Raw genomic sequence first — 18,383 nt, 5'->3', positions numbered from 1 at the left:
TCGCTTGTTTATGCCCCACCTACGATTTTGACTAGACATAACCAGAGGATGGGTATTATGAAAATTTGTGTAATGGATATTTTTCGCAAAGAAGAAGCAGTTGTTACATATAGCAAAGAATACAATTTTCTTAAAAAAGAAGAGAGGAAAAAGCTAGTGCGAACATTTTTATATGACCGCAAAAATTGAAAATTTTTTGGTCGTATATTGGTAATACGTATGCGTCGTCGTCGTCATCTGAATACTTTTAGTTTTCGCACTCTTACTTTAGTAAATGTGAATAAAAATCTATGACATTTTAACACAAGGTTTATGACCACAAAAGGAAGGTTGAGATTGATTTTGGGAGTTTTGGTCCCAACATTTTAGGAATAAGGGGCCAAAAAGGGCCCAAATAAGCATTTTCTTGGTTTTCGCACTATAACTTTAGTATAAGTACCCGGTATTTTAAAATAGAAATCTATTAAATTTTGACACAAGGTTTATGACCACAAGAGGAAGGTTGGGATTGATTTTGGGAGTTTTGGTTCCAACAGTTTAGGAATTAGGGGCCAAAAAAGGGCCCAAATAAGCATTATTGTTGGTTTTCGCACAATAACTTTAGTATAAGTAAATAGAAATCAATGAAATTTAAACACAAGGTTTATGACCACAAAAGGAAGGTTTGGATTAAACTTAGGAGTTGAGGTCCCAACAGTTTAGGAATTAGGGGCCAAAAAGGGGCCGAAATAAGCATTATTCTTGTTTTCGCACCATAACTTTAGTATAAGTAAATAGAAATCTATGAAATTTAAACACAAGGTTTATGACCATTAAAGGAAGGTTGGGTTTGATTTTGGGAGTTTTGGTCCCAACAGTTTAGGAATAAGGGGCCCAAGTTCGGGACCCAGTATATGGTTGGAACTTTCATTGTACAATGTGTTTGATTCTGCTTTGACAAGAACCACAGAGCTTAGTCAATGTGCCATATTATATAAAAGGTTAACTGGTTGTATGTTAATGGAATCCTTCTCCGAATACGGGACTAACATATTATATGGAGGAATTTGTGACAAAGAACAAATGCACTATATATCTATATATATACCCGCTATGGCAAGCCGTTCTCGTCAAAACTATGTTTAAACCCTTTTTTCGAAAAAAAATACACACTGGAATTTAAAAACCTAAAATAACACACTGAGAATTCAAAATTACACACTGAGATTTTAAAAAGACACACTGAGATGAAATAAATTGAATAATTTGTGTCCGATTCCGAAAACCCGAATATAAAGAAACGAAATGTTGAGTTATATCCAGGAAGAATAGTTTAAAAGGAAGGATGACAAGTTATAGAAATTAAAGTTGAGACAAAACAACAAAAATGACCATTATATTTATATATATAAATTAAAAAAAAATCAGAGTCGCAGTTTTAGTGAGGCAATTGCCTCACTTGCCTCAAGGGTAGCTACGGCCTTGCGGTAATATAGTGCATTTGTTCTTTGTCACAAATTCCTCCATTTAGTGAATATAGTGTATTCATATTTTATTATGGGGCCGCATCGACTTGTGGCCGGATCGACGTGGGCCGGATCGACTTATAATAACAATCTGTGAACTTTATATCGTGTGAGACAATAGTTTAGACAAAGGAACTTTTAGTGATATATTTGATTCTTTTTTCCGAACACCACCACCAATCTTTTCATTCGGTAACCTTAAATTTTTATACCTGTTTACGACAGGGTGCTCCGAAGTCAACGGAGGAATTTACCAGCACAACAACAACAATGGCTGTTGACAATTATCGTCACTTATTTAAAGTTTATTTTAGATTTTAGCAAGTGTATATATATTCACGGAGTGTGTACATACTTAAAGACTTTTATCCATATTACCCTCAAAAGAGGGGTGTTCCTAACAGAGGAAGATCATACGAAGAAAAGAAGGTAAATCAATAGAAAGTAGAATTGCGTATTTTAAGATTATTCTATTTTTAGAAAAACCAATACACAGAAAAGCACTATTTATAAATGTTGTTTCTTGGTACCTAAATAATATGAAATTGGATCGGGAAAGAAATGTGAAATTATCGCAATTATTGAAGAAATTGATCACTACTTCGAAGTTTTATTAATATCTACACAGCAGTGAACATTTTAAATTTACTAGTTAATAAATTTTATGAAAACTGAAGAATATCCTCATCTCATGGGCTTTTCGTGCTATTAATTTTTTGTGACATCACAATTTTAATTGAGAAAGCAAGCATAGTACATATTCATGCATATATAAAGTACGAAAACATTGATCTGATCATATGTGGGGAAGAATATTTAAAACTCGTTAAAACTACCTGTCAATTAACAACATTTAATCGTAAAAAAGAAACCCAGAATATATGCAGGCTTTAGAAAAAAGAAGACTATAGATGTAAGGGGACGGGTTTAAATAACATGTACATTATGTAGAAATGAGACAATTCTATACAGGAGACCAGATGACCCAGAAATAATAACTATAGGTCACCCCGTAAGCCTTTAACAATGAGCAAAGCCCATACCGCTTAGTCAGTTATAAAATATAAATGTACATGCAAATATTATTATAATATAGCCGTCTAGGGTTTTAAAACGCGTATCACATGTTTAGAATCAGATTGTTCAATTAAGAAATTATGCTTCTTTTAATAATTTAATTGAGTTGTAAAAGTGTTGACTGAAGCACAACTTGTACGAAGCGGTTCGTTCGAAAAATATGCACACGATCAACAATATAAAATCCCCCTTCCCTTTTACCGCAAAAAAAGAAAAAAATACAAAAAGAGGCATTCATTTCTTATAATTATATTTCTATGCTAATAAAACAACACAAAAAGTTTGATCAAGTTTTTCTTTTATATATACCAGTGCACTTTTTTTTGCAGCACGTGTCAACTCCAATTTAACATATAATCTTGATATTCCTTATGTATTTTTAATATCAGACAAACTACTCGTAATTTCTTGAATGTTTTTGATTACATTTCATTTTTTTCTACAAATATAACTTCCTTGCCAACAGAACTGCCGTTTTGTTTGTTTATTAAGAAATACTTCCGAAAAGAAATGTTATTCTTATCCTTAATATATACGCTGACTTTAACGACCTTATACTTGTTTAAATACAAAATCAAGAGATGTTCCGGTGATTGCGACTTAAGTAGTAATTTAACAATATTTTTTTTTTTAAATTGTATAAGAAGGCACAAAATTTAAAGTAGGCACGTATATATTTTGGAGGCCGAGTTTACACATTTCCCGATTTTTTATTGAGTTTAAAGTAACATATTTATCTTAAATTGTTATAAAAAACATATTGTACGTCCAAACAATATTAATATAACATCAAGATTTTCGATAATAACCGATTTCTTAAATTCTTTGAAAATGCTGAATCATGCTTACTTTAGTAGCTGTTTTAACGCATCGGGACTTTGGTAGCAATTAGTTAGTATATATATATATATATATATACAACAACAACAAAATATATATATATATAAGAAAAGTATTAAAAGATAACGGTTTCAATGCATCACTTTTTTACTAGTACTTTCACTGCTTCCGCAGATCTTCAGGTAATGTGACTTGTATATAAATAAAACAATTGATTGACGTTAACAATAGTATGACGTTAACAAATACAAGGGAGACTACTAATGTCATTTTAAGAATTTAAAATGTTACGTTAAAATTAGAATATCATTTATCATTTAATCCCGGGTTGAGATTGTTTATGAATAATTCTTCTTTCTTCCTCCGGAGAAAATCATTTTGACGATTGACCATATACAATGGAAATATTTTAAATCGTCCATTAGAACAACGATGGAAATGGTCGTTTGCCCTGATGAGTGTTAAATCTTCATGGTTGGTTTGCTGTCTATGTAAAGTCATTCTAGTTCGCAGTTCTTTTTTTGTCTCTCCAACATAGAATTCCTCACAATTTCTTCTATTAAATGTGGACAAGTCATTATATATAAACATATATTATGACAATTAATATCGTATATCAAACAAAAACGATATTTATTTTCAATTTGATTTCATCATCTTATTTTAACAGTTTGAAAGATGATCATTTATTTTTAGGTCCCAGATGAGGTTTGAGTGTGGAAAGTCATTTACTCGATCCCTGTCCGGTTGAAACATAAGACTTTACAATTAGTATACGCATGCTCTATCTTTGCTAATCAGCCAGCATTGAGGAGCAAAATCAAAGACTGATCGGCTTAGAGTAAGAAATAGTTAGTTTGATTAAACTAATGCCTACAAATCTGGTTTACCATTTCGGGAGAGTATAAAGCAGTGTTAATATTCAGATCAAATGTTTTAACAGCCACCAACTATCATCATCTCTTTGTCCAAGAGTTCAAAATGGTGAATCATCCCTTCGTAAATTTTACGACGCCATCACGAGTTGATTGACCATTAAGGAATTACCGTTTCACAGATGATTTCGGATATGTTACTTATGTCGTAACTACAATACATTCCCTTTTCACGAATGTGACCTACCAACCTAGACTTTTTACCGGATTCATAATAACATAAGGACACGACGGGTGCCACATGTGGAGCAGGATCTGCTTACATTTCCGGAGCACCTGATATCATCCGTAATTTTTTGGTGAGGTTCCTATTACTTAGTCTTTAGCTTTCTTTCTTCTGTACTATTATTTGTCTTTTTTTTTTAGCCATGGCGTTGTCAGTTTATTATCAATATATGAATTTGACTATCCCTCTGGTATCTTTCTTACCTCTTTCAATGCGTTCACAACAAGTCCTGAGTACTATGAGATTATGATATTAAGATATCATAGAAGAGCATTAAATACTTAGTATTAAAATAAATACATTTTTTTCTTTAGTGTGTGGGATATATAATTTACCACAAGAAAGTTGGATTTCCTTCAGGCGATTACTTTTATGGATGTGACTATAAATTTTCACGTATCGAGGTGAGATTGGTAGGAGAGCACATAAAAAAATATAAATATACACGGAATGGACGTACCATCAGAGAGAAACGATTGCCTATTTATAGCATAAGCTATCATTAACGGTGTTGAATAAGTATATAACATTGATTAGAACTATCGGCATGATGCTCGTTATCAATGTATTTTAAGCTGTAAAACGGCAGTAAATGAATAATTTTGCAAACAATTTTTTTTTCAAATCTGCTAGTTATTCTTATAAACATAAAATTATTCTAAAATAGAATATAGTTATACAAATGATACAATTTATATAGAATATTTCTGAAATTTAAAATGATAATTGTCATTTACATGTTTGTCACACATGTTACATAAGCACATATACCCATCAATGTTATAGTCGGGTAAACCACAATAACGGGGTAAAGTGAGGTTGCACTTAAGGTGAAAACAAATTGTGATCTTGAAATTTGCCATCTTCGCTAGCCAAGGCTTACGATCCACTTCCCTTAACTTCACCCTTGGAAGATTAAGCCACGATTAGTGATAACAATGTTGCGATCGGTAGATTGAAGTCACGCCAATTTCCAATACGTTATTCTTGAACAATGGTTGCACTTGAACTCTCTTCAGTGTGGAGGTGAAAACACAGCATACATAGCGTCTAGAGTTTACAAAATTGTCGAAGAAGAAAACGTAAATCCCTGTTGAAATTGCAACATTTGTGCAAGAATCATACACAGGAACTTCTATTAAAACATTAATTTGTCACTTAATATCGTCATATGTTTGGAGGAGGGCAATTGTTTACTTAATACATTTTCTTCATTTACAATTGATCATGTTATGGGCGCTCTTTGAGTTGATGCAGCCAGTTGCAACTGCGTCCCCGTTCAACCAATGAAAGTCATTACCTTGTTGATCCGAAATTCTCTCTTAATCCGCCAAGGGCGAAGAGGAGGGGATTGAATCGTAACCCTTGGCTAGCGAAGATGGAAATATGTAAGCTCATTTAGGTAGTGGAAAAAACGATGAGAAGTGTTTTATTTTTAATTTTGTATGGGGTAAGGTAAGTTAAGATTACGAACGCTACTAGTAAAATTAACCTCTAGAGTTTTTTTATGAACTATCAAAGTCTTTTTTCAGATTCATAATACCAATGCAATTCATAATTAAAATAGCCCAAAAACATTCCACAGGAATAAAGTTTAACTTAAGCATTCTGCTAAATTATACCCTTCTTAATACGTCAAAAAGAATTATTGTAAGAACAGCACCTCTTTTAGAATGAAATGCTATATAAACATGTAGCCCATGAAAAACAATAAGAGTTTTTACTCTCTATTCATGGGAATATATTGACAGCCGAAAATGTATTCTTTACATAAATGGTATCTGACTTAAACTGCGTAAGTTATTTGAATTACGGATTTACATTGATCTTATGTTTATTATTTACTCAATATGAATCACTTTTCATGGGTAACACATTAAGTTGTGTATTTTCTTTTTATTCTTTATATTATTTTAACAACAGAATGACTTATGATTGTAAATAAATGTATGCAATTTAAGTTATTTGCATGTTAATATACATGCCATAATTATATGGATTGAAATTTATTATTTCCAATCTGAAGTAAAACCTTAGACATATGATAAACAGATATATTTTTCATCTGAAAAGAACATCCTTAGAATTACATTTGTCCATCAGAAAAAAAAAGAAATATTAATGATTTTGGACATCACAACAATAAAGTAAACATACTTTGTGGATTAAAGGGTAGTCATTTCTACAGAATTTCATTTTAAAACTAGAAAATCTGATAGTTAAACCCTCATTTTTGGTATCAGTTTGTCATAAACTCACGAGATTAGTTCTTTTGTAGTATCCGTAACGCATGGACACGTTGTTGTGTGATCAAACAATCATCATATGTTAATAGGAGAGTTCACGATACACTCCAGATCAATAGATACTGAACACGAATGGAATAAGACAGATATCGCGAGATTAATTTGTAATTGTATTTCCAGGCAAAAGACATGCCTATCAGACATTTTTGCATTTATAATAATCTTTGATAAGGTTGTCGTTAAAATTTCCCTCCAAATCGACAAACAGAATTTTCTTGTTGAATACTGAGTAACATTTAAGTCTGAGTTGAGCACTATATTGGGATGTTCCTGTGCAAAGACAAACATACGATTCAAGGCTATTGGACGAGAACCTTCGTTTTCTAATATATTACCGTGTCTAGGTGTGACACTGCCGTGGAGGGCATTAATTTAAACATTAGCGATATTCCCATCATAATAATTGATAGTACATTTTTTTTGTCAACAAAGCATTTAATCTCTACTGACCAGAGCTGTTCAAAGAGGCTCCAGATTTCGGCTTGTATATCCGTCCTGTAAATTGTCGGTAATGTTGAGTATTTCAGAAATGATGTGTTTAGTTTTAGAAGTTGGCCACTTCGCGTAATGTTAAGATACCTCTCTTGTTCATCGATTGAAAGACATCATAGGTCTTGTAATGGTGTTAAATATATTACGTCCGTGTTTAGTCATTACACTGGAAAGTTTTCGACGCTGCACAAAGTCGTTATCAATAAATAAAGGCAACAGTAGTATACCGATGTTCGAAAGTCATAAATCGATTGATAGAAAACAAATCCGTGTTACAAACTTAAACCCAAAGAAACACATCAACTATAAGAGGAAAACAACGAAACAACAGAAACACTGAAGCGCAACAAAAACAAACGACAATGCAATACACACAGAAACAAACAATTATATATAGCAATTGCCATTTTCCTGACTTGGTATAGGACATTTTACGAAAAAAATGATAGGTTGAATCTGGCTAGACAAAACTCGCGCCTTTATGGCAAAATTAAATATAACACTTAAATGACAACTTTACACGACAGGACTACTATAAATAAATGCAAGAACATTCAGAAAAATACACAAATAAACAATACAATAATACCATAAGCTTTTTGATTCATAATACCATTACCATAGTCTTTGTTGTATACAAGAGGTTAGATTGTCAGGAATATAACAATTGTTGTCCATTCGTTTTTGATGTGTTTTGTCATTTGATTTTGCCATGTGATTAGGGACCTTCCGATTTGATTTCCCCCTGAGTTTAGTATTTTTGTGATTTTACTTTTTGCAATGATCCATGACTAATTCCTACCAATGAAATACTAGTAGTAAAGATACTTTTGTAAATAGTTTATGTGTTTGAAATTCCTCTCCATATATAAATTAATAGCTCATACGTTTAAGGTCGTTTCTTGACTATAAGTTCCCTTTTAAAGCATTGTCTGTTCCAATATATCAGACCAAAATGTAACAGAGATGTTCCAAATTAAGATACCTCCATCATACGATCGCAATAAAAGCGTATGATCAACGTGAAAAGTATCTCTAAGATGACGCGCTGCTAAGCACAATATATAAGAGGCGGAGTTATGGCTAACATTTGACCGGGTATCGCTTCTGATTGTTTGATAATCTGAGGAGCGTTCTTCTAAATAATATGTTTAGCACTATGGAGAGACATCGTTTAATAGCCCTCAACGCGTATTGTTGAAGAACACTGAACAAAGTTGTACCCTGCAGCCTTTTCGAATGTCCTGAATTTTCACTAATACCTCTAGCGACAGTGTTTTTTAAGGAGCCATGCTCTAGTATCTGATGTATTAAGTTCACTTTGTTTGATATAGAATGGCGCACTGTTGTTTTCTTTTTATCTACAATTAAAATTATTAGTATTAGTAGTTATTGTTACTATCATTATTATTATTCTGTGTGTCATCCCTGAAATCACAATAATACAATTATTATTGATTACAATTAAAACTATTGAATATCTCTCGATAATACTGGTGTACGTCAAAGTCATGCTTTAATTCACTTTCTATTAGACCTTTTCAACATCTCTCGACACCGACTAATGACACCTACAGTTTACAGGTAAAATGGAAGGGTCGTCTCAAAATATAAAAAAAATCCATCATGATTATCATAACGTATGCATATTCGATTTGGCGGTTTTATACTGTATTGACTATATAGCTACAGAAGATGTATTACATATTACATAAATATTTTTCACGATCATATAAAAGAGGGCCGAATTAATATGCTTCTTACATGTATTTACACGACATTTCACGTTTAATTGATTAAAAAATCTCTGCAATCATTCCGCATTCTGATCAGCTTTCCTTTCAATTTATGAGTATGCGAGTCTTCCAAAGATTGTGCCGCATTACAATAACGATAATTTTGTATCTGAAAATTTTTAGGGATCGAAAATTTAACTTAAGGGATAGGAGGGTCACGTTTTTTTTTTTTTCAAAAAAATTTTTATAATACCCAATTTGATGAAGACAAATTCTGGTCCGGCAGGTGACCAAAAAAAAAATATTTCTGAATGCAGATTTCTCCACTACCTTATAGTCTTGAATTTTGAAGAAGAAAAAATTTGATAGATTGCGTTGATAAACTAAACAAATTTCGAGAGAAAAAATCTGACTGAGAGATCCCCCCCTCCCCTATTTTTTTTGAAGTGGAAGTTAAATGGTTGCTCGCTTATAATTTTTTTTTTAAATTATGAAAGATAATTACTTGACAGTCTGCTATACACTTGTAAACACGACCAAGTAGTGTTTTCAACCAATTTTTACCTTACTGATGAACGTATTCAATTCTAGGAGGGGGAAATTGTTCCTGGACATAGCTTTGTTTTTGAAAGAAAAAAAAAATTTCTTTCGAACTTATGATTCTTTTTAAAAATTATATCTCTGACAATACATAAGGAAGTTTTTTTATCCAATAAGTCTAAGAAATATCTGCCGCATGTTTTGTGCGCCTGAAACAAGTCCTGAATATGTTGGGTGTTTTGTACGTCTTAAACACAGTAGAAGTTTTAGTTAATGATGTGATATTTTGACATCATGCTCAACGTATAAAAAGATGAAATAAGATTTAAAGCCTATCCTTTTCTACATACTAAATTTAAAATAAAAACTACCTGTTATTTAGAATCTTTTGGAAAGTTGAAATATTGGCAATAAAATAAATTTCAAGCAATAAAATTAGTATGATTATTTTCAATTTTTACTTTTGAGACGACCCTGTACATTTTACCTGTCGTTGTTGTTCTCAACTGTAGGTGTAGACAATTGTTGAAAAGGTCTAATGACAATGAATAAATACCTATATCACATTACAATCATGATAGTAACTATGAACAGTTATGGTTGACAAAACGTAATCAAATATGTGCAAGCTTTTATCGTAACTGAATATAATTCAATCATGAATGGATAACAAAAGAAAAATATTTTAAGATTGAAAAAAGATATATGACGTTTAACATGGCAAATATTGTTCAAAATATTGAGGAGAATTTGGACCAATATGACAATTTCATAGCAGTGTATATTGCATTGATTGCAACAATAGAAGGGTTACAGGATTACACTAATTCCATCTTAAATGATGTACGATGTAACATATATAAAAAACTGGCAAATCTTCCTAACTGTCAAATAAACTGTAGTAAGACAAAAAGGAAAAGGGATAACTGGTGCGAAACATGTAAAAAATGGAAAATAGAACTGGAATTGTACGTAAGAGATCGTTCAACGTATCGAATAGATTGGGGTAAAATCAATTCTATTGACTGGTTTGTTTCAAACGAAGAGGTGTCGAAATGTTTCATTAAAACATCAGGGCATATAGGACACACAATTAGTGGATTTGGTGTCTTGAAAGACATAGGAAACTTAATGTCTCTTTTCGAAAATTTAAAAACAGTTTATATCGATATAACAAAATTGAAAGCATTAGCCCATTTACGTAATAAATATTTTGGTCATAATTACAGTGCTAAAATTATTAGTTGGGAAAAACAAGAATGCATAGATAAACTCATAGATATATTGAATTTTCCAAGTGTGGGCTATCATCCAAGTGCAAAATTGCAAATACGTTTTTTGACACAATTACGCGAGTCCAATAATGCATTGGACAGTATACTTAATCGTCCAACACTACAAATTCCAGTTACTGAAGCAAGGCGATTAGAAAATGGTTTGCATGTTACAGATTCAACCAGGAAAAAACTTCATCAAAGACTTCAGCGTTATACAAAACACTCACAATGTGATGATAATAATGTAAAAGTCGCATCAAAGATATCCATTTCAATCTCTTTTGTCCTGTTCTTACTACTTGTTTGTGTTATTTATTTTATCGGAAATAATTCTGACAAGAAAATTGAAGAAGGTAAGATTGAATCTATATAATATATTTTTTTTTATATCCATCATTCGTAATATTAAACATTAAATATTGATATTCTTATGTGAAGATTATAAACACCATTTGAAGTATTATGCGTAGTGTAATATACAGTTTAAATACAATGTATGTGGTTAAGCCGATTTCGGGTTTCATCTTATTTATAAATAAGACGAAGATTTTCAACTATTGATTAGCGAAGATATCTTCCATGACTCTTTGAGTAATGCAATAACAAAAATTGCGGAAGAGGCATTCAAAGGCGGAAAACAAAACTATCAACGCTATGTTCAAATTGATGGCACTTTCAATTCGCTTGACGGTACGACTCTCAAAACTACAGTTCAACATAATATTATCGCACAGATGTTTTATTATTTTAACTCCAATGTAGACTTCTGCTGACTTCTGTCATAAAATAGTTAATATGTTTGATATTACTACAATTGAATCTTGTTTCTTTGTTCCCTTCTTGTATGTTTCTTGTCGATCTGACCAGTTTAACTTTTTAAATATGAGTTTTAAGAGTATTTTAATGAGCAATTGCAAAAAAACCACAAATGTTGCATTAACCTGCCCAAAATAATGTTTTTTTTATTAATCATGCCGCTGAGTTTTTCTTTCGAATTGTTTTATATTGTTTTGTCATGTCAAAGTATTTTCAAAAAGCGTCTCAAGCGCGTTTTTGATAATTTAAACCGGAAGTTAATAATTTGAATTCAACGATGGTGCACTTGAGTTGGAACGACCTTCAATTGTTCTCTGGACTATTGCATATATTGGTTTCTAATGATTATTATTTTTTGTATAGACTGTCCCAGTATTGAACATGATGGAAGAGATAGTGTATGGACATTGGTATTTGAGCATGTGAAGGCTATTTATAGAGAGTCAACAATCCAACGCTCGTGGATAGCAAACATGATAGAGACTGTGTTAAGTTCGTCTGATATTGGCGTGCTAATAACAGCCGAACCGGGTTATGGAAAGTCAACCATAGTATCAAATATTATTTGTGGAAGATATAATAAACCATGGTCAAATCTATACAAACCTCTGATTTCATATCAAATATGCAGAACTGGCCACGATTTGTACAATGACCCATCTACATTCATTAAAACTTTTGCAGGAATGATAATAAAGCATGTGCCTTCGATTGGAAACCTCATATATTATGATGACACAGCAATGGAGTTCTTGGAGAGTGAGACTCTTTGTAGAGATGACCCTTTTACTTGTATGGAATCAGTAATACTAAATCCACTTTTTGAATCTTCCTACAACGAAACTCTATTGATTATTATTGATGCAATAGATGAGTGCACATTAGAAACAAAGAGACAAAACGTTTTCTTGAAAATCTTAAAGATATTTGTTAGGAGTTTTCCGCCATACATTAAGTTTCTTGTGACCTCCAGATATTTAGAAGATGTTCAAAATAAATTACGTTTCTTAAAGCATATACATATGAAAACGACAGACGAATATAATAGAAGAGACATTCACCAGTATGTTATAGACAATTCTGATATGAGTGAGCAGGAGGTTATAAAATTTGTTGACGGAACGAATAAAAATTTCTTATTTGCGAAGGAATATTTGCTCCACTGCACAAAACACTTGTCTTGTTTATCGACAGATGTTCCTGAATCCATTATTGAATTGTATGAACATACATTAGACCGAGCATTTGGAGAAAATCTTGACGGTTTTATAAAAATGTTGCCGGTTTTTGAAGTGATCAGTGCTTCTTATAAACCCCTTAATCAGGATGAACTTATAGAAATTATTAATCTGAATAGCTCAGCTGAGGAATATATGATACTCGATAAAGTCGGAAATGAACTGAGGCATTTCATTAGAAAATCTGAAATGGAAATATCGATTATTCACAAATCATTCGCTGACTTTTTGACTAACAAATCTAGGGAACATCATAAATACTATGTGCGAAAGACAAATGGTCACAAACTTCTATCAAAAAACTTTCTTAAAAAATTAAAAAGGTCGGAACCAGTGGATTTAGTGGAACTAGCCTACCATGTGAGTTCATCAAAAAATAAGTATTTGGAGAAAATTTTACTTCAAAACAAACATAATCTGAAACGTTTAGTCTTGTTATCTGATGAGGGTTGGATGCACAAAGCTGCACGTGATGTAAATTCTTATGAAACAATAAACCTCATTGACAGACTAATTGATAAGAAGGAAACAAATAGATTTAATGAAAGAAATATGACTCCCTCTTTTATTTCTGCTTTGCATGGAAATAATGAATCGCTAAAAGCTTTTCTGGAAATGGGTTTTAATGTTTCACAAAAAATTGAAATCAACCTTAATGTATTTTATTCATTTAACAGCAAACTTCTAATACACGTGTGTAAATACTTCTACTATTGTGGATATTCGTTGTTGCATATAGCATCCCGAATGGACATATTGATGTTGTTAAGTTAATTATTCAAAAGAAGCGCTCACTTATGTATCAAATTAATGACATGAATTTAAAGCCGATCCATTTAGCTGCCGAACATGGTCATTTTGACGTTTTTAAATTTCTTTATGAACAAGATAACAAAAATGCAGATTTCTTATCCCTTCACCACGCTGCTGAAAAAGGAAATGCAAAAGTTGTACATCTTTTGCTTAATCGGGGTGTTCGTGATTCTTGTCTGCCATGTAACGGATCCCTTTACTGGATATCACCAGATGCGAACAGAATTCAGTCGAACAAAGACGTTTATAGCAACAGTTTATCAATACTCATGAAAGATTTTAAAAATGAGACGTTTGTGAACAATTTTGCGAAAACAAAATTGCATTATGAAATTTCTAAAGCTCCTTGGATTGTCGATTTGAAGTTCTTTGATGATGTTATGAGTAAATATGATTTATTACATTTGCTTAAATCGTTTTCTTATTCACAATTTTTTGATGATTGGTACCTTTTGACATGTGAGACAGCTCTTCATGCTGCAGTCAGAAATGGACATCTCAAAATTATAAAACAGCTTATGACAAAATCGAATAACTGTTTTGATTGTGTTGATTTTAGTGGGAAAACGCCTCTTATGTCAGCTATAGTTTACTGAGATCCGCATATATTTATGTTTCTGTACGACTTTGATAAAACAATGAAAAGGCGGTGCGCTTCTAAAATTCAATTTTTAACAAATGATATTCTAAAGATAAGTGATGACGATATGTCAATATTACAACAAAGTCAATGTCCACCTGATACTGCGTTTTCTCATTTGCTAGCAGCGTATGGTACTAAGGAGATGCTTGAATTAGTACTTAATAATACGTTGATCAACTTGACACAGCGTGATAGCGATAACGCAGCACCATTGCATCATGCATTTTGTCACAATAATAAATATTTTATTGACATTTCATTTAAACAAGCAGATATAAATGAAACACTCCATCTTAGATCATCAAATGGATCAACGCCGTTTCATTCTGCGGCATCATGTGAATCTCTAGCTTTTGATTACATCTTCGAAACCTATAGCCAGCGTATACATGACGTCAAAGACTTTTCAGGAAGAAGTATCTTGCATTATGCAATACGAGGACACAAGCCTTCGCAAAACCATGAAAGCTGGTACTTGTTGAATTTGTATGATATAGTCAAGAAAATGAACCACAATTTATCACACACGGATAACAATGGACACACTATTATGCATCACGCTTGCGCTTCGGGGACTTATTATGTAATTGACCATGCGAAACGGGTTCTTTCTCAAAATGTTATGCTTCAAATGATACTACAAAAAGACACAAATGGTCTGACGCCGATTGAAACTGCATTCAATGCTATGAGTAAACGACAGGTCATGGAACCAATTATAGTTCCCTCGAATTGTTCCTTAAGGGAAATGTTTACATACAAATGTGGATTAAATTATTCATATTTGCTCTCACCACATGAACTATGTATATTGAGTATTTCTCAATTCTTAAATGAAAATGATAAAATTGACACAATTGATACCTGGAAGCTTGTCCAGCTGTCGGCTAATAAATCAAGATTGTTTCCAATTCTAATGATGAAAGAATACGCAAGTAATCAATTCAAAAATATTCTTATGTCATCGTCGAATATTGAAATGTTAATTCATTCCTACCAAGGACCATTTTTGGAAGAATTTGCACTTACACCAAGCAATGCTTTGAAATGTAATTCATCAGACCATAGTCCTCTTCATACAATATTAATGAACGAACGAAACCGATACTGGTATCACTCAACACCGGAATTTTTCGATTTATTTCTGAAGCGTTATTCGAGTCACTTTTTAGATAGTTGTTACGATAAAGATGGGTTAAATTTGTTTCATCGCGCTGCTGTAGGAGGACATTTGAATGCGCTGAAATACCTTTTAAGTAAAGGTTTAGATGTAAATAAGTTGACAAATAGAAATAAAACAGCATTGGAAAGTCTTATAAATACTTCTCCGTATCTAATCAATGGTATTTCGCCGCATTATTACGATGAAAGTTTACTGTATTATATCGTACGCTATCAGACACCAATCCATTATAAAGATCGCCTAAAACCAACACTACAAGTACAATTTGATGATTCTGCAACACTGTTATTGAACTTTACTGATTCAAGCAAAGTAAGACTATGCTTGGATAAGCAAGATGACCTCAGTTTGTTACACATTTCATCGGCAAAGGGATTTGTAAAGTTTATAAAACAAGTGAAATATATGTATGGTAATGAGGTTATTAATTGCCGAAATAAGGACGATCTTACACCCCTTTATTTCGCTATAGTGATGAATCAAACTCTTATTTCAAACTGGCTAATTAGAAAAGGAATACAAATTGTCCGGCCTCCAGTAGCTGCTTATGAACATACCTTATATAATTTACTTAACAATTTCCGTTTATTTGACTGGACGTGTCAAATGACATATCCCGATCATTATTCCGTATATGCTTACCACAAAATGATTAAGTGTACAAACAACATTTTGTTACACGATGCTTTACTTGTAGTTGATAGTGCCGTAAAGCCAAATTTATTTAGAGGTGTGATAGGTGTATGGTTATCGATAATCAATAAAACTCATTCTAGCAAAAATAACCTCAATCTTACAAAAATATTTCAATTATGCGAAGAGATATGCAACTTACATCTGACAAATATTTTAGATAATATTGAAGAAGTACCAGAAACAATGAAATCTTTGTATTCCCATTTAATTGAAAAGAAAACCAAAAGGTTAAATTTAAAGCCACAATGTGATCGGTGTTTGAACCAATTATCTAGAGGTACAATTGTAAAGAATGTTTTTACCAAAAAAGCAAAAATCTTCAGAAACTGGTTTACTAGATTATATAGGGACTATGCAGTTTATGGTTTTTCTGATAAGAAGTATTTACTCTACACTTTTTTAAAATACAGTAGTTTTAAATACGACATTAAAACGATTAATTCCATAAATGATATGTTTTTTACTACATATAAAAACAGTTTTAGTTATATGCGTGTCCTTGCAATGAAAAATGAATTCCATCATAAGTGGATATCACACATCACCTCAAGTCGATTCAATGGACATGATTACTTTTCATTTGAGAGAGTAGATATTCAACAATCAATTGATTTTCGCATAAAAGGGGATGTACATAGGTAGATGCAACGTCTAGGAATTATAAGATAGGAATATATTGTTTGTTGTCGATATAACCCACAGTTTGTAATTTCATGATATACTCTTTTTTTTAATTTGGATGTGGAATTTAACGTTCCTAACGGTGGAAGGGGTGTCTTTCACCATTTTGGATTTTGTATTAAAAAGAACCTAAGATCCAGATTGTTAATCAAATTAGCAAAAATTGATGCAAGCATACAGATAACTATGTGAATTTTCATTTAAAAGAACACATTCATAAGATTTTAACTAATACATAATTATTAATAGTTTTACTAGCGTCGATTATTTGTACTTGATGTTTAATGTTTTTAAATTATCATTTTAAGGAGAGGGAACTCTGAAAAGTGCATAATTTTATTCTAAATGAATCTACTTGACATTTTGCTATTTTATATACTAACTGGAAAAAACGCACGGTTAATCATGTTTTCTTTTTGTCACAACCTGTAGGTTGTGAAGATGATCGAGGACCCATAATTTTATTATATTTTTTAACATCTCTCAATAAATACTAAATTTAGCAAAGTATGAACAAAGTCTAAAATTTTTCATTTATTCTTCCATATCACCGTCAGAGTTTTTTCCGTTCATAAAGTGATGTGGTATCTTATATAATCATCATGAACAAGATACTCATATAAGATACAAGGGCTTATGTGCATAAAAACCAAAAAGTTGAGGTAACTAATCATAGTAAGATTTTAATGTAGGACATGTAGAAAAGTCAATCCGTTCGGAACAAATCTTAACAAGTGTAGACTTAAGCATATTGACTAAGGCTTTTAGACAGATGAGCGTAGGGTCTACATAAGATTAAACAGTGGCACTAAAGTCAGACAAATCTCGGTCTGATATTATAAAATATGGTCACATTCCTCTGTTTGTTATTCTTGTAATTTTTTATATTTGTGTATCGGTTTTGGTGTTTTATTAATTTATTTTACGTTTGTTTAAATTGTTCGATGTATTTTTTATATAATTATTTTTTCTGAATCGTCACAAGCTTGTGAATTTCAAAAGAATTGTATTTCCATATTAATCAAATATTGTTATCTATCGAAAGAAAAGTGTATGACATATTATAACTTTATACAAATAAATGAGTTTTGATTTTATGCATTTGTTGCTTATATGACACAATCAATTAATATTGCTAGTTATTTTCGCTGGTTATTCACTATTTTAACCTCCAATTGCAAATTAGTAATTATAGACATAATCGATTTTTTTAGGTTTATCGAAGGAGTTGATGTTGAAAAAAAAATGCAGACAAATGATGACTAAGTCCTACAAACGAGTATATCGTATTTGTATTTCAAGTTATTCAATCCTGTTATGTATGGTGGGTTTATTCACAGGGTGCTTCATTTTATAATCTCCTCGATAATGAGAGATGA

General features: G+C 31.9%; 1 protein-coding gene across 1 annotated transcript in view; it reads left to right on the top strand.

Moving 5' to 3' along the window:
- Nucleotides 1-6,495, top strand: part of LOC139501021 (uncharacterized) — a 455,879-nt gene extending 449,384 nt beyond the window's left edge. The window contains exon 4 of the mRNA XM_071289972.1: nt 4,898-6,495. Coding sequence (XP_071146073.1) covers nt 4,898-5,089 — 192 coding nt within the window. The 3' untranslated portion in view covers nt 5,090-6,495. The remainder of the gene's footprint in view (nt 1-4,897) is intronic.
- The last annotated feature ends 11,888 nt before the right edge of the window (nt 6,496-18,383 follow it).

Source organism: Mytilus edulis, chromosome 13 (genome assembly GCF_963676685.1).
Source record: "Mytilus edulis chromosome 13, xbMytEdul2.2, whole genome shotgun sequence".
Taxonomy (NCBI): domain Eukaryota; kingdom Metazoa; phylum Mollusca; class Bivalvia; order Mytilida; family Mytilidae; genus Mytilus; species Mytilus edulis.
Note: the sequence above shows the minus strand (reverse complement) of the source record. Positions and strands in the feature narration are given on the sequence as shown.